The 17744-nt window shown below is 46.5% G+C and overlaps 2 protein-coding genes across 5 annotated transcripts; one reads left to right on the top strand and one right to left on the bottom strand.

Moving 5' to 3' along the window:
• Positions 1-162: 162 nt before the first annotated feature.
• On the bottom strand, positions 163-17706 carry PLA2G7 (phospholipase A2 group VII). Of its 4 annotated transcripts, none has more exons than XM_066180032.1 (11): positions 17361-17706; positions 10456-10583; positions 8244-8394; positions 7581-7674; positions 6863-6931; positions 6247-6394; positions 4683-4796; positions 4322-4413; positions 3725-3898; positions 1913-2061; positions 163-1567 (listed from the first exon to the last, which is right to left on the bottom strand). In XM_066180032.1, exons 1-11 carry the CDS (start codon positions 17704-17706, stop codon positions 1464-1466), a joined length of 1569 nt encoding a protein of 522 aa, XP_066036129.1. In that variant the 3' UTR covers positions 163-1463. The 4 variants fall into 4 exon arrangements, with proteins under 4 accessions (XP_066036129.1, XP_066036128.1, XP_066036130.1 ...); XM_066180031.1 differs by lacking the exon at positions 17361-17706 and adding an exon at positions 10750-11244; XM_066180033.1 differs by lacking the exon at positions 17361-17706 and adding an exon at positions 11077-11240.
• On the top strand, positions 11319-13091 carry IMP3 (IMP U3 small nucleolar ribonucleoprotein 3). The gene has a single exon (XM_066180035.1). It carries the CDS (start codon positions 11389-11391, stop codon positions 11944-11946), a length of 558 nt encoding a protein of 185 aa, XP_066036132.1. The 5' UTR covers positions 11319-11388; the 3' UTR covers positions 11947-13091.
• Positions 17707-17744: the final 38 nt, after the last annotated feature.

Genomic DNA, 17744 nt, shown 5'->3' with positions numbered 1-17744 from the left:
CTCCTTCTCAGGTGCTGAAAAGGGGGTGCTATTTTACAGTGGTGTTTCATGCTCCTATATAGCATAGCTGCTCCCTCCCCTTCAGAAGCTGTGAATTTTTCATGCTGAAGCAAGGATTTAGGAACCCAAGCTGGCTGATAATCTCACAGTAGATCTCAAGTGTTAGTGCTGACTCAGTAAGACAAACATGTTTATTTGCTTAATGGAGACAGTACACAGCACTAGGCTGGGGAGAATTTAATTAAATTCTGAAAGACATGTTTTAGGTGTTATTGCAATCTCATTTTAAGATCACAGATTATGTAAAATACTTAATTACACTGTTAATTTCTTAAATTGTTCGCTTCAGTGGTTTTGTTTGTAACCTGATCTTGAAATGAACATAATTTAGAAGACATCCTTCCATGGGGCAGCTTCAGGCAGTTCTGATCCAAAAAGGAGAGCCTTAAAGAAGGCCACCCAGGTGGCTGCTGACAATCTTTGTCCAGGTACTACAACTGCTGTCTTTATCTGACAGTGGAAGCCAACTGTGTCACCTAGAGACCATTGTGAGTACCTGGAGAAAGCTGAGTGTCTGGGGAGTGTTTACTACCTGGAGAGACCACAGGAGCTGGAGCAGTGCTAACAAGGACCATGTAAAGGGAGTTGTAGAGGTGCCACATCTGTACTTCCCCTGCAGTCTGACTGTGTGATAGTGGAAACACAGACAACGGAGGAGCTGCTGGAGCTTTGCCCAAGGGCAATTACAGTTGCTACAAGAGTGTCCCATTGAAGAGCTTTTGAGATATAAACATTATCCTCTAGGTAGGGCACAAAACACATCTTACATTTAAGTGGATTAAGCTCCTGTGAGGAATCCTGCATCTGGACTTTCTCTGCTGTCAGCTGAACTCTTTCCTGTAGCTTTTACTGTGACTTATTTTAATAAGACACAGTTTTGAAGACTACCCTCCACAGGCATCTCTCACTCCCAGCTGTTGTCAGAGCACAGCTGAAATATGTAGTATCTAAACAGAAAAGTGGTGGTTTGGGGTTTTTTGTTTTGTTTTGTTTTGTTTCTTTCTTTTCCCTTACCTTGCAGTACAGGCTTGCTGGATGCAAACTGGTATAAAACTTGGTAAACCAACCTGCAGCTGGACTCCTTGGAGCTCAATCTGTCTCTCTGCAAACTTGACTCAAGTCAAAACCAGAAAGAGCATTTAAATTATTACCAAGTGATTTCCCCTAAGCTGCCTACAAAGCAGAAGTTACCCTGTTGCATTATTTCAGAGCATTCCACTAACTCATTTGAACAGAAGCCTCTGTTTTTGATTATGTAACTTAATGTCTTTTTTTTTTTTTTTTCTGTTTGTTCCACACCCCGAAAGCTTTGTAGGTGTTTAATGCCCCCACATGTCTGAGCAATGTCTGACAAATATTAGTGTCCTGGTGTCCATGGCATTTTCAGTACTTCTTTGTATTCCTTATTCAGGTTCAGCTGGAGATGTGTCAATATTGGTTCCAGGAATAACATTGGGTCCTATGCCATCCACAAGAGAATCCCACCGATCAAAATCCTTCTTAAGACCTGTAAGATGGGGGAAAGAAAACCCAAGTGGCCATGAGTAAAGTAACCATTTTTTTGTAAAACTACACTGAACAATGAAATCAACTTGGCAAAGTGGGGAAGGAAAATTGTTTTAAGGAGGAAAAAATGATACTCCAGAATTTTTGTACCAGAACAAAATGTCAATTATTTTCCACTGAGTTGCTAAGATTACAAAAGTAACTGACAAACCTCTAGAGAAGTCTGACTTATTTTTTCCGCTGACACACTTATTTTGATCTTGTTTTAAACTGAAGTGTTATATAAAAAGCTTCACAGGCATTAAATATTAGTCAACCTCATACTTTGCTGTAAACAGATACTTACTCAGATGTTTCTGTAGGAAGGCTAATGAAGCATGATTGCTGATATCAATAGCTTCATTTGGATCTATTTCTCCTTTTAATTTGAAAAATCTTGCAATGATTCCTCCACTCACAAAAGTGAAATCAGGAAAGCTCTGATGTACTGACCCCCTGCAAAGAGAAAAAATGATCAACAGGCTTGTAAGAATACATTAAATTGCCTGATTAAAAGATAAAACAGGTTAATCTCACAAGCATGCAAGATAAGCAGGAAATTCTGCCCTAGCCACAGAAGGGAGGAAGGTTTGTACATGCTCGCTTTAAGTCACTGTAACTGCAACAGCAAAAAAGAGTTGGCTTGGCAAAGCATCAGAATCAAGTTGTCTCCTGCTCAGTGGTGCAGGATAGAGCCATCCCTCCCCTGGCTGCAGAACTGCCCCCAAAAGGCTGTTTCAAGTGTTCAAATGCAGGTGATGCACAAGGTTCAGCACAAAGCTTGTGGCCCAGGGCAGGAATGCACCTTGGAATGTCTTAAATTTGGGGTTCCTGGCTGCTTTGAGAGGCCTCTGTCCCCATTGTAGGGGATGCATGGCTAATTTAAACATGCAGTGAAAACCTGGGCCATAAGGAGAGACAGACAGTATCATTTAGGCTGGAAAAGACCTTTAAGATTATTAAATCCAACCATTAACCCAATACTGCCACTCCACCTCTAAACCATGTCCCTCAGTGCTACATCTACATGTCTTCTAAACACCTCCAGGGATGGTGACTCCCCAGCTTCCTGAGAAGCCTGGTCCAATGCTTAACTGTTTAAATGAAGAAATATTTCCTAATATCCAATCTGAACTGCCCCCTTTGTGACTTGAGGCCATTTCTTCCTGTTCCCTGGGAGTGTCGGAGTCCAGGGCATTCCTCTGGATGCCCTGGGAGGCCACAGACCTGAGCAAGAGGGTTTGAGATCTGTACAGGGGGGTTTGGAACCTGTACAGGGGGGTTTTGGATCTGTACAGGCGGGTTGGAGACCCTGGCATGGAGCTCAGATGGACACTGCCTTTGACTTCAGTCCATGGGAACGGCTTCCAACATTGAGGGAAGAATTACAAACCACAAAGATGTGACAAAAGTAGTTTAGTTTGGTATAGGATGAAAAATGATGTAGTTTTGAGTTTTTAGAATACAGGTACATGGGGGTCAAGATGGAGGATTTAGGGTGTTGCCCTTAGTTCTTCCTTCTTGTCCCCTGGCCTCCATCTTTTGGTGACGGTGGCACAAAGTAGTTTAAGGAGATTGGATTAGAGTAAAGTTGACCATTTTAGTATAGGTGATAGGTATTGGGATATAAGTATAAACAGGTGATACGTAACTTTCTGCATAAAGGGACTGCGACATCCCACTGTGGGGGGAGTCGCCTCGTGTCCTAGCTGCTGTTCAGATCTCGGCTGGGCACAGAGAACATTTTAAGATATGAAACAATAAACAACACAAAATATCAAGAGAACAAGACCTTGAGGACTCCGCTTCTTTCTTGTGACCTGGCTCGGGGCTTTCAAAGGGAAAAAAGGACTTTTTACCACCTTTAAGCTCGGGTGAGGAGACCTAACCTGACAGGGAGAAGATCCTGACCCTCTATCTGGTTCCACCCTCCTGTCAGGGAGTTGTAGAGTGAGGAGGTCCCTCTGAGCCTCCTTTTCTCCAGGCTAAACATCCCCAGCTCCCACAGCTGCTCCTCAGCCTTGTGCTCTAGGGACTGTCTGGCTGCAGTTACCTGTAACTGCCCAGCTTCAGCAAGAGCTTCAACCACAGATGGAAATGATGGCTCCTGAGCACTTACTTGATAGTGATCATTTTCTTGTTTGTGTCATTGGAGATGAGTTTCTGAATCTTTAAGATGTTCTCAGCCCACTGGAATTTTTCAGAGTTGATAAAAAGCAGTGGTTGCTGGACGCTGTTTTGGTAAATGTCGTCACCTACAGGAAGCATCCATACATCGAGGGCAATGCCACACCTGCCAAAAACATCTGGATATTGGCACAGAAGCAGAAAGCTTGTAAATTCGAGCATGCTTTGAGTTGCAAGAGACATGGGAAAGAGAAAGTCTCTCTGATACTGAACAGGTATAAATGAATCATTTTGCTTCAGAATTATCTCTACTCTGGGGGAAGAGAATTAGTCCATTCTTGCCATATGTTGGTCTCCACTGCCAGGTGCAGCTGGACTGCAGGGTCCCATAGTATCATGATAGAGCAAGATGCAGCTGTTATGTTCTACCACATCCCCACACTTGGAAAAAGCATGGCTGGAGAAAGCAAGACAAGCCAAACAATACTTTTCTTCAGGAGCTAATTAGTAGCTGGGGGACTGTGGGTAAAGCGCCCTGCTCCAGACCTCTCAAGTGCCAAATGTCTCTGGCCTTGTTTTGCATACTTACCTGAATCTTATTTCTTTGCTGAGACTTTCAATAACTGTAGCACCACCAAAAGAGTGTCCCATCACAGCTATTCTGCTAGTATCAACAGAATCCTGTCAAAAAAATCCAGGTGCTGTAAGAGACTTTCCCAAACTTGTTTTTTCAAAGGGAATAAATTTTTTAGGCATTAGATCCTACTGAAGGAGGAAGAGCATCATTTCAGCTCCATTACTCTCTATCCAGCTTTGGATGACCTGAGAATATTTTCATAGATCTATAGTGATCTTCAGAATACTTTACATGAACCAGTTTAGAAATGGAAGGGGGAAACCAGAAGCATTATTTGGTGTTTAGCAAAACGCAGGTGGCACCCTCCACTCACCTTTAGGCTGTTCCAGTCAAAGTCTGAATGTAGTACATTTGTTACTTCCTCTCCTGAATTGATTTTAAGAATGAGATTGAGAGCTTTGATACACTCCTGTGCTCTCTGCTGCACCTGGAGAGAAAGAGAGGTTGGGGCAGAGCAGTGGAAGAAATCATCAGATAACTGCCAGGCTTGAGAGCCCCTTGGACACAGGACTTACTCTGACAGTTTCCCCCCCCTAAGTGTCTGATACAGTACCAACTATTCTGAACTGCAGAATGGAGCCATCTAACAACAAAAGTGGGTTTTGGTGGTGTAAAGAGCTGAAGCTCTTGTGTAGAAGCTCTGCATAGAGGAATTTACCCTGTAACATGCACCAAAGGCCTTCAACTCCTTCGTCCTGTCACTGCTTAAGAAAAGGGATTGTTGGGATGTGCAAAGGCAAAGTTACACACCTCCAAGGAAGGGTGACTCACTGATGCTTCTCAGGCTCACCTGGATGAGCAAATGTCATTCCATCACTTGCCCCATCACACAATAGCCTTGAAACTGTCCTATCACTGGATGAACCAAACTAAGAAACAGTGAAGCCCATCCCAGTTTTTATATATACTCATCCTTGAAAACTGTAGTGAAGCTCTTGCAAAAAAAAGGTTTTCATTGTTCCATGTAAGAACAGTTTTTTAACTGGTATGTCAGTAAAAGAAAAGCTTCAGGAAGAACCAAGGAACTGTAGTGATCTTGGGAACCACACTGTGTAGGCAGCCAACAAGATGTCTGTGCATCGCTGAATGTCAAATAAATCCAAATCTTCTCTAGTTCTCTACTTGTGAAATTTGCAGAAAATGGCTTCTGGAGGTTATTTCCAAGCTCACACATTACACATTGACACTCACAAGTAGGACATTGTACTCATACAGGAAATGACTCTTGTACTTTTGTCTGTATGGCCCAGGGAGATAGAGAAGCACCTCCCTGCCTGAGTGTTCATTAGCTGGAAAAAACACTCCCTCATTAGCTGGGAAACACAGTCCCTTATTTTAAAGGTCAAGTGTATGCTTGGAAGAGCTTGTCAGTATGGCCACATTACATCCAGCTTGGATACTGCTTATAATAAATTGGAAGTCTGCACTGCTAAAAAACACCTTTAAGTGTGGTAAAGGCTATAAAGCAAACATCCCACTCAGAGCAGCCATGATTCATCCTGCTATGGAACAGTAAACGAAAGCTAGTGCAAGCCTAAGGCCACACAAACACTTGAGCTGACACTCTGTGTCAGTTTTAGGCTGGGCAGTAAAAGTGTGAAGAGAGAGAAGAAACAGAAAGTTGAGTGGAACCAGAAGAGAAACAGATGACTCAGCTCAATAGTGCAACTTCAAGAAAAAGTTTTGTTGAGGGAGCAGTTTATGCTCTGAAGAAAGCATAGTTGCCTATTCCACCCTCAGGGACACAGGACTCAACCCATTTTTCTGTCTCCCTGAGCCATGGCAGAAGACTGCTCCCCTGGCCAAAGGGAGACTATGCTAGGACTGAACACAGCACTCCTGCCACACTTCCCAGAGCACAGAGCCAGCCCAGGTACCTGCTTATGGCGCAAGCAGCGCTCCTCCTCTCCAGTTTTCAGTTTCCTGTAGTAGATCCACTCCTTCTCCATGTTAGGCGTGGACTCTTCCTGTGACTCAGAAACGGACCTTCTTTTACAATAATACGTGGCTGAAGCAGATTCATCTCTGTAAGACCAAGAGAGGTTACTTCTGGGTATGCATTCCATTTGATTTGAGATGAAGTCAGCATAAGTTTTAGATTTCACTCATCTGAAGAGATCCAGCTATCAACCAATGCTGCTGCAATTGCAACCCAGTGTACACAAACTTTCTAAATAATTCAAAAACCCCACCAAAACTCCCATCTTCTCTATAGTCTTCATCTACTTTAACAGTAAGAGAGAGACAAATAGCATATCTGAAGAATGACAAATTATATCTACCCCAAGACTTTTCATTCCAGGGCTTATCTAAACAAAATTCTCTTTGTTTGGAGAAGAGTTGAGCTATGGCCAGTGTGGGCAGGGCTGAAAAAGAGAGGTTAGTATTTCTTCTTTAAAAAAATCCGTAAGTTCTCCTTTGAAATAAACAACATTTTGTTCAATGTGAGAAAGTTGCTTTCCATCAGAACTCCAAAATGTGCAGCACACTCACCTGTGCTCCACAGCAGCCACTATAAAGCCCTGAGAAGCCATCTCTATGCAAATAGCAGAATAGATTGTCCTGTAATAAAAACCACACTCTGGTGAGATGTCATTCTTTCAATTCCATTGCTCTTTAAATGTTGACCACACTAGGTATGCACTAACTCCTACGCAATATTTCTTCTCTTTGAATTTGCAACCCAGCAGAGCAAGATTTTTTATGTCAGGCACCAAAGCCTGTTCACAAAACTTTCGTACTGTTTTACTGTCTATTCAGAAAGGAAAATGCCACTGATTTTTAGTAAGTAACACAGACAGCACTTTGCATCTTCAAAGAGCTGCCCAAAAACCAACCAGCTAATCTTCACAACATCCTTATGGGCTGGTAAATATCTTCACCTCCATCATACAAAGGGAAAACACAAATGGAGCTCTGAGCAACCTGGTCCAGTGGAAGCTGTCCCTGCCAACAGCAGAGATGATCTTTAAAGGCCCCTTCCAACCCAGGTTGTTCTCTTATTCTGCGACCAACCATACACCAACCCTGCTGTTGTTTCAGTGGAGGCACAATGACACACAGCAGCCTGTTCTTCAAATCTGTTTCAGCTCCACAAGGATCTCACCCCCCTACTGAAAATCTGTTCAAAACCACCCTTGGAGACTGCTGTCTCCATAGAAGCAATCTCCACAGACAACAAAACCAGTTTGTCAACGAACTGCAAAATTACCGAAAAGCTCCAAGTCCATGGGAAAAAACAAGAAGTGGGTATTTTTCTCCTGGCTTAAAAGCAGCATTTGACTTTGCAGGACAGGTCACTGAACCTACATAAAAATGGAAGTGTACATCATTATTACTGGAATGAGAGAAAGCCCTTGTACCTGTGCGAGAGATCCCAAGAATGTAGTGACCTCTGATTTTAGAGCAATCACCTAAAGATAAGGTACCAAGACTCATCTTTAAAATAGAAGGCAAATATGGTTCTGAAAATACTTTCTACTTGGCAGAAGATACTTGTTTTCATCTCCTCCTATCCGTAGTCTGGCACAAGGTCTACATATCTCTTAAACCTTCATAGTCAGGCATCCAGGTCTTGCTGATATTCAGACCTTAGGATCTCTCTGACTTTTATATCCTTGCACATTTCCTTGTGGGATTTAAATTACAACACACAGGTGCAGCTTACCTAGAGCAAAATGCCCAGACACTCCTATCCACAGCAGTCAGGGACTGCCTGAGAGCTGGGGTCACATTCAGCAGTCTCACTACACAAACCCATCCCACAAAAACACACTTCTTTCCTAAAAACTGTTTTTAAGCCCTGCAGCAATAACACTGCTCATGGAACACGGAGGCAGCGACAGGCAAGGGATAAAACCAGAATAAGTCTTACCAACATAATAATGGAAAAGCCTTTCTCCTACAACTCGGTACATATTAAGGAAGTCAGAGAGTCCCTGATAGTATTCTTTGTCTGGAATCCATCGTGCCTCTTCGATATCTGTGGCATCATATGCTGGATAATACAGGCGCAAAAAGCTTCCCTGGGATTAGGAAAAATGAAAAAAAAAAAAAAAGGGAATATTGCTATTTATTTATATTTGGCAGAGAAAATAGAAGATTAAAACATTTTTAGAAAAGGTTTCAGTTGCAAGAATGCAACTCAAGAGAATTATGAGAATCTCATGAGAAAATTATTATCATATACAGGCTTTGATGCCAATCCTATGTCACAATCTTCCTGTGCCTACAATAAATTTAAAGTACCATGAGATACACATCATCACAGGTGGATATGCACATCACTTTCTCTAGGTTAGCCTAGGGCTTCTTAGAAATACTTCATTTAATTAAGTTTAATTACTACACTCACTACCTATTTGCTTGATCCAGCATCTTGCTGGATCTTTTCTTCTGTCTCCTTCACTGGGAGCAGTTTGATTATGCATTTTGGTATGTTTTATACAGCTGACTGTTAAAGGGGTGACCAAAGATTACCTGCGAGCTGGAGCACCTCACTGAGCATGACAGGTGGGGAGAGCTGGGGCTGTTCAGCCTGGAGAAAATAAGATTCTCTAATGTGGCTGTTGTGTTCCTGCCTAAACTGAGCAGAGGCTGTCAGCAAAGCTCTTGGGCAGTTGCACAGCAAGGGAGAAGAATGCATTGCTCTTCCTCCTCATCAAGATGTTCACAAGTCTCTCATGGTCCATCTTGCTAAACAAACTTTGTTAGCCTGTGTTTCATCTGCCTCTGTTTCTTACCACCAGTTCAAATCTTGCTGTCTGCACTCCAGGTATCCCAGGAAAGCATCCAAGCTCTCCACACTCACAGGGACCTTCCATACCCCTTTGTCAATCTTCTTCCTTGACAGACAGCAGCAATGCACCAATGCACACCACAAAGCAGACTTCCCAGCAGATGAACTGTGTGCAATTTGCATTCTTATTTCCTGATTTGCAAGCGAATTTGCAACACCCCATTCAATTTCTTAGTCTCACTCCAGCTGTACTTTTGGTTTAGAAAGTTACTATCAGGGCCAAAATAAACATGAGCTTTGAAATGAAGCCTGATTTCTTGAACACTAATTTATCCATTTACCAAAAGTTTGTTTAATGAAACTTGTTTCTATTCACTTATCAAACTTAAATCAACCTTTGCCACAGAGACCATTATGGAAGAACTTTCCTCCACATTGGTAATGATATTAACTTGATCTCAGAATAGTCCCAGTGAAACTCCCCAATGTCTAACTGATTACCACAAAGGGGAAGAGGTTTGTTATTTATACCTGAGAGAACTGCAATTGTTCATAATGCTTATGTAAAAAAACCCACATGGGCTGACTGCAAAGAGAAACTCATCACTCCTCTGCTGATATAGAGTAAGCTCAGTAAAGGAAAACATTTGAACCATTACAAACTGATCACAAGTTCCACTATACCTGGCTACTCTGAGGAGTAAAACCACAGTGTAAATGCATGTGTATTCCATCAAAGACCAACAGTATTTGAAATGGAAACTCACAAGCAAGCTCATTACTTGTCTGATTACTGTCCCTATCTCATTATTGTGGCTTCTCACTGTGCTAATCTCTTGTAAAATTGACATCCTGTTCATGCTCAGTGAGATAAAATCTCAAGAAAACATCTCATCGTTTACCCTTCATCGGAAACACTGCATAGGCTCATCACCCAACCCTGCCAAATCCTGTGGGGATCTTGTAATGAAAACAGCGACAGTCACAGAGACTGCACATGAAGTGTCCTCAGGAGCCCAGCGCAGGAGGGAGCAGTGGGGTGGGTGGGAAGACCCCCCTGGGTCCCAGGAGGACAGAATTTCTCTGCAGGATCTTGTGTGGGAGAGTCAGAAAGGCAAGGACCTTAGAAGAGGGAGGAATTTGCCATGGGAAAGGATTGTAGGTTAGATCCATCTGGTAAATGCTCAGTACCCATCCTACACCAGGATGGAGAGGATAGAAAGCTCAGCTGTGAGTGTCAGCATGGAGCACACAGGCAAGACCTGGTTGATCTATCTGTAAAACTGCAGCCAGTTGTTTCACTAACATTGTGGCTTAAATCCAAAAGAGAAAGAGTTGAGAGCTTTACCTCAACTGCATTTTCTGTCATCAGGTCTGTACATCCAACCGAGTGTGGTCCCTTTCCTTCAGGGATCCTGTAAAACCTCTCAGTGCTGGTGGTGCTCCACATTTCCATTGGTGCCTTCACCGACAAGCCTGGGGAAAAACACAAAGCAAATCAAGAGACCACCATGGCCTGTGTGATCAGATCACCCACACTGAAACAAAGCCAGCATGCTGAAAATCCAAAATTAGGAAAATCAAGATTGAGCCAATACAGAAATCTGCTCCTGAGAAACACACCCCGAATTGTCAACCTGACCTGTTCCACTGGGGATTTTCCTTGTTGTATCCTGAATCCCAAGGAGCAGACAGCACCGTGCACTTACAGAGAAGTGGGACGAAACCTTTGGCTGGCGAGGCCGCGGCGGCAGTGGGGAAACCCGCGGTGTTACGAACCGCACAGAGGGAGGATTCTGCTGCTCCTCAAGGAAAACCGGCCTGTGTATCAGGGGGAGCGGGATGTCACGGAGAAACACAACACTGCTGCCATTTTTCCAGGAGGAATGACGACACCCGGGTTCAGCCTCCGGCGAGACAAGGTCGGGCTGCCCGAGCCGGAGCGGGTGTCGGGGCGGTGTGGCCGTACCTGGGGCGACCCCTCCGCGCCGGGCTGGCCCCGGCGATGCGCAGAGCGCGGGGGGAAGCAGCCGCATCCCGGGCTGGGCTCTATCTGCCGCCTTCTCCTTGGCGAAGGAGACACGGGGCCATCCTTCTCCCGGTACCCCGCCGCCCGGCGCGGCTCCCTCGGGGCGGGCCTGCCGGGGAAGCGCTCCCGAGGCGGGGCTCCCGCTGCGCCGTCACAGCGGCTCCGCCCCGGAAAAGCCGCGGCGCTGGCGGCCGCTCCGCCCCGGAAAGGTTCCTCTCAGGCGGCGGCGCGGCGCGTCCCGGTCCCGCGAAGATGGTGCGGAAACTGAAGTACCACGAGCAGAAGCTGCTGCGGCGGCTCGACCTGGTGAACTGGGAGGCGTCGGCCGGGAACCTCGCGGAGGTGCGGGCGCTGCGGCGGTACCGGGTGGGCCGGCGGGAGGACTACGTGCAGTACAAGGCGCTGGCCCGCGCCGTGCGCGCCCTGGCCCGGCGGCTCCGCGACCTGGGCCCGGCCAGCGCCGCCTTCCGCGCCCGCTGCGCCGCCGCGCTGCTGGAGAAGCTGCACGGGCTGGGGCTGGTGAACAGCCGGCAGTCGCTGGCCGTCTGCGAGAGCCTCTCGGCCGCCGCCTTCTGCCGCCGGCGCCTGCCCTGCCTGCTGGTGAAGCTGCGCATGGCGCAGAACCTGCGCCACGCCGTCACCTTCGTGGAGCAGGGGCACGTCCGCGTGGGGCCCGAGGTGGTGACAGACCCCGCCATGCTGGTGCCCCGCGCCGTCGAGGACTTCATCACCTGGGTGGACGCCTCACGCCTGCGGCAGAAGGTGCTCGACTACAACCAGGAGCGCGACGACTTCGACCTGGCCGCGTAGGCCTGCCCGGCTGCCTTGCCTCACAGGACACACACACCGATAAAACCACGGCGGTGCCACCGCGGGATATTCACACACCTGCAAAGGGAGCCAGAAGGAAACTGTGCGCTTCCAGTGTCGTATTGACCTGCTCCTGGCTCCCTTTCGCAGCTAATGGTTCCATTCATCCATGCTGAGGAACGTCCTTTACACATCCACTGCTTCGAGAATACGTCCAGTGGCCCAGCTCCATTCCCTGGCATTCCCAGCTTCACTGTCAGCCCAGAAGCTCAGCTCCATCATCATCCCCAATGTGCCAGCTCCATCGTCATCCCTGGCATGCTGTCCTGGTTTAGGCCAAGCTTTCATTCTCCCCTGCTTCACTCTCAGATCTAGTTTTAAAGGTGAAGAACTAATTTCTGGGCTAAACAAATGGATGGGGATACCAGCATCATAAAGTCACCCCAGGACACAGCTCAGCTCCATCATCCTTAAAAGTGCATCTCCGTCATCCTTACATCCCATAAAGCAAAAGTGCTTGAAAAAGTCTCCTCCCAGTCGCAGGAGAGGATTTTGGTCAGGCTTAAGTGCTTGGCAGCTTAATAGCAGCTGCTGGAAGGAGTTTTAAGCCAAGCCAAGTGGCTGTTTTAAGACTGAGTTTAGCAGCTTCTCTGCTCTTTTTCTAAGAGGTTGTCCTGGTTTCTCCTTCAGCTGTTGATTGCACAGGAATCAGAGTTACTTCTGGAAGGGTTTTCCCTTGATATCAAGGATCAAGGAGGGAATGCAGGGATTTCTGGGGGTCAGCAGTAAACAAGAAGGCTAAATACTGTGTTTCTGGAACTGTTAAAGTTTTAGCCAAAAATGGAATTAAAACAAAAACCAACAAAAAACTTTATTGTCACGTGAAGTTGTAAAGGGAAGTCTGATGCTTTGAGTTCAGTGTCTTTGCTGTATGGGGTTCCAGATGACCATTAGGCATAATTTATGGAACAGGATCTAACTGAGGAGGTGTTGGAACAAAAGCTGATCTAACCATAACTGCAGATTTGAGGGAACTTTTGCATTTAGCACATTAGCCAGGGGCTGTTGGGAACTTTGTTCCCTTTTGATAAAAAAAAATCAGAAAAACAAAAATAAAACTTTTTGGGTTTTTTTTAGTTGGTGAAGGAATGTGTGGAGTGTGTTATGATATAGTTTCTCTGAGTTTATTCTGATTTTTAAATGTTTCAGTAAGCCCCGTTTGCCACCTTTCAGAACTTTTTAATTTTTTTAAATGTAATTTATGTGTCTGGCTTTATTTTAATAGCTAGAAGGCTATTACTGAGGTCTAACACATTTATGCTAAGAATGCTCTCTTTCCCTTACCCAGGGATTTGAAAGGATTTGGCAGTAGGTTTAGGAGCACAGCTGTGACTGTCCTTCTCAAATCCAAAGAGCTGGAGTGCAGCTTCTGTCAAAGTTCTGGATTTGGATGCCTTAGTGTGGCTTTTTTTGAATAGAAAAAATGTTCAGGTGAGGTATGTTTTGGAGGTATTGCATGACCACAATCTGTCACCAAATATTATATCAGGTTTTTATAAGGCAAACAGAATGTTTACATTTCTTCCCAATCTCATAAGACAGCTGAATTAAGCAGAACAATTATTAAACCAGTAACAGATATTAAGAAAAGAACACTAAACAGGTGGATAAACCCTTTGCCTACTACTGCCGCTTGTACTTGAATTTATTTCAGTAATCATAACCTCAACAACATCTTAACCTTTTTCTTAAGAGTGTGGACCTTGCTTATGGTCCACACCATAGAAAGAAATGCAAACATAAAAATGTAAACATAAAAAGAAATGCAAATTTTTCTGTAAAAAAGTTTCACACCTGAAACCTGACTTTTAAACACCTTCCCAGTTTCTCTTTCCTCTAGAACAATGCCATTGTTGGGAAGTTTAGAAGGTGCCTTATTCAGGTGCAGGTAAAAACAGTGCTTTTGCTGTGCCTTACTCTTCTGGGGAAATTTAAGCAACAGCACAGTGACTGTGCAGGGCATTTTACTAATGAGATGCTAAACTCCTGCTCTACCCAGTGTGTCCGGCCCTTGAAGGAGCTGCAGAAAAGGAAATACCAAACCTCCAGCCTCTCAGCCTCTGCAGTTTACATCGTTAGCCCATTCCTTTTGCATTAAACCAGCTTTTTATCCTTCATCTGTGCACCTCCAGCATCTGCAGCAGAAATAACCCTGTAGGCTTTTAAGTTAAGCAATGGGAATTGATTTCCCTAGAAATATGTGGGGTAACAGCATCCATCACCCCTGCTCTTCTCCTGTGGTACTGGAAATCAAATTCTTACGTTCTCTGAGAAATCAGGCTGTGTATTTGCATGTCTGTGTGTTTTAAGTCTGGAATTTCTTAACTTTGCTGGTTGTACATTAGCTGAGACCTGAGATGAGTGTCCTGCTCCTCAGTTTTTAGCAGCTGGAGTCCTCACACACCACTGACCAGAGCTGGGTCCGCTTCCAGTACAAAAAACAGATAAAATGGAAATTCCAGCAGCACAGCCACATTCCTGGTGGTGATTACAACCAGGGAAATTATAGCTTCCTCATGTTCCATGGTGGTTTTGCCTTTAGTTCTTGGGTTTGGGTTTGTTTTCCAGAGCTGACGTGCTGTGGCCACTGCTGGGTGGCTCCCGCAGCAGTTCTGGAGCTGGGGATTGAAAAGGCACAAGAAGTAGCTCTGACAGCCTTTCCCAACACTTGCATAAACATGGAGGCTTTTGTTAAATTCCAAGGCTGATCCAATGTCAGTATAAATTGGCACAGCTTCCATGGGCTGGTGTGAACTGGCATGAGGATACGATCCAACATTGCTCTTTTTTGGGCCTGGTCCTTCAAACTCTCCCCTCCAGAGCTCCGGAGACTTGCAGCAGGAGAACTTATGCATGTGAGAGTAACAGCATGGGGTCCTGGATGTCACTGTGCTTCTTCCCTGTACCTTCTGAAATGGGCTTGATGTTCCTCAGGCACCCCAACATCTCTATGAGTCTCGTGGGAAGTTGCTGCTGCAGGACAGAGGACGGTGGTGCTGGTGATGGGGCAAACTCTCTCCGTGCCTGACAAATCTTGGTCACTGCCACCTCCATAAATGCCTGTCCCAGGAGCTGGGGGGGATGCAGGGGTACCAGCTTCTCCAGAAAGGGAGAACAGGGCTGCAGGGGGGTTTGGGAAGTTCAAAAACCACTGGAACATGACAAGCAGTTTCCAGGCAAAATCTCTCACTTGAATAGTGGGCAGCAGGAAAGGAGATTTTACCAGGGCCTATGTTTTTAGGTTTGAGGGAGGGTTTTTTTCTCTTTTTTTTTTTTTTTTCCCTTTTATTTTTTCTCCTTTTCTTTTTTTTTTCCCTGACCTTGGCTTTCCCTTTATTTGAAGGCTGCCAAAGCAGAGAAGCTGAGGCTGAGGAATGTGGGGGAGCTGAAGGAAAGAGTCCTTCACACTGACGCCTTTTGTGCTGCAGTTTGTAAAAGGCTGAGGCTGTCACTGAAATGCAAATGTGTGGTTTTTCACTGTTCTGAGCTCCATTTTTTTCCCAGTAAACAAGCATGCTGCATGTTTTAAAGGCTGCTTCTAGCCGACATTTTGGTGTGGCTCAGTGCTGACCTCAGTTAATCACAGACAGCACATTGCCGTGAGCCTGGGGGCTGGGGAAGGATGGTACATCCCCCTTCTCAAGATGGGAAATGGACGATGAGAAGCAAAGGTGGAATTGGGCAATTCCCAAGGTTTTGGGTGATGGTCCCACATCCTGGGCCCTATAGGCCAAGGTCTTCTAGCCTTGCTTGATGGCACTTCCCCATGCTCATCTCTGCAGCACTCCCCAGTAAGAAACCCCACAGCAGATGGAAGTGCCACTGTCCCCTTTTGGAGCTCTGAATAATGTTTTAAATACATCCCCTGACAGATCTGACCCTGGAGATTGAGCCAAAGAGCCATTTCTCATCACCAGGGCATGGGATCACTTTAGTCCCTACCCCAGAAGACAAAATATTTCAATATTCACTGGATCTGGGGCATTATTATCTTAAGAGTTATGTCAGCGTTTACCTAAGAGCCCCAGCTCTTGTCCCTGCTTTTAAATACACCATTTTAGGCAGTAAAGTATCTTTTCTGAATTCAGTGAAACATTTTCTGATTTCAACCACTGCTTGCTGGTTTGGGCCTGCAGGAGGACTTTGTAGCGGGAAACCTTCCTGCTGGGAACTATTGCCTCTCACTTCTCTGCAAGCACAACAGTCTCTTCCTCCTTCCTATCAGCTGATTTTGAAGAAAGTCTTTCGCTCCCAACAGGCAGAGAAAGGGGAGGCCACCCATTAATGACGGATGGAGATTCTGAGCATGCCCCATTCCTCCTGGAGCTGCTGTTAAGGAATCCCAGCAGGGATGTGTCCCCCAGCAGGGTGTCACAGTTTGATCCCACACTAAGTCACCAGCACTAAGTCACCACAAGTTTCTGGGCTGCTGTGAACACGTCAGTGGGGTCGGTGAGTGCAAGCCCAGGCAGCATCACCACCCCCAATCCCTACCCATAGGAGCTATCACCTGCTGCTCCTGGAGAGACTGGCATTGATGTGTCACAGGGTAAAGTACAGGCAGACTGTCCCGGTGGGTCCCTTTGGCTGACATGGCAGTCCTCAACTTGTCCCTTGAACCTGAACTTGAGCTTCAAACACACCAAGGGAGCCACGTCCCAAAACCACCTTCTCTCCCCACCAGCTCCAACAGCAGCTGGGGCACAGGGTCCCGTGCACATACGGGGATACTGGGTTTGGAGGAGGCGAGTACCGTGCTGGCAGAGAACTCAAACCTCCACCTCTTTGTCCCTCTCAGCTTCCCAGAAGAATGCAGGTGGGGAGGACCGCTGGAAGTCACCTAGTCCGAACACCTGCTCAAAGCAGGGCACACATGGGGCTGCCTCAGGTCTGCATGTCTCAGTGCCAGACACCTGAAGCAGAGTTTAATCACCTTCACTGTGAATTATATTTTCCCCTTCCATTTAGTCGGAGTTTTCCCTGCTGCAGCCTGGGACTGCTGCTTCCCATCCCCACGCTGGACACAGCCGTGTCGGGAGGTGTGTTATATATCCCTGAATGCCGTGCACACACGGACAGGCGAAGGGACATGTCCCCCGTTACGCCTCTCAACTTATCCGGAGTGAATGCCACCCTTCTGCAGGGACGCTCAGGGATTTGAGGCCGGATAAGGGGCTGGAAGGAAGGAAGGAAGCGATCCCTCGAGGGCTGGGGACAGGGGAGTGGGAGCCGCGAAGCTGCGTGAGGTGCTGCGCAGAAATTACCCAGCTTCTTAAAATCCCCCTCACGTCACCACTGCTCCTCCCCGTGCCCTCCCCAGAGCCTTTTCTTGCCCTTTGCAGGCCTTCGCGTACCTGTTGTGCGGTGTCCTGGCTGCCCTCTGCTCCCGTCCCGCTGTCCAGAGCAGCAGGATGTCCCCTCTGGCCACCCGCGGCCCTCCGGAGCCGGGCGAGCAGCGGCTGCTCCCACAGGAGGCCGCCTCTGTCGCAGGCACAGCGACTGCCGGGCTCTCCCCGAAGGGGAGGGACCAAACTTTGCCTTAGTTTTCAGCTGAGACAATCTTTCTGGGAGAAATCTTCCCTGGGCCTGGAAAACAAGTTTCTGGCACGGAGCCATGCCCAACAAAGCCTGCGCGTCCCAGCGGAGCCCGCGGCTGCCGAGGTGCTGCGCCGTGCCCCGGTACGGCAGGGACAGGGTCATGTGTGGGCTCCTTGTGTGTGAATTCTGGATCTCCCGGC

Source organism: Chamaea fasciata, unplaced genomic scaffold (assembly GCF_029207755.1).
Source record: "Chamaea fasciata isolate MVZ Bird 193981 ecotype frontalis unplaced genomic scaffold, bChaFas1.0.hap1 SCAF_3, whole genome shotgun sequence".
In the NCBI taxonomy this organism is placed as follows: domain Eukaryota; kingdom Metazoa; phylum Chordata; class Aves; order Passeriformes; family Sylviidae; genus Chamaea; species Chamaea fasciata.
This window is presented reverse-complemented; position numbering and strand designations above follow the sequence as displayed.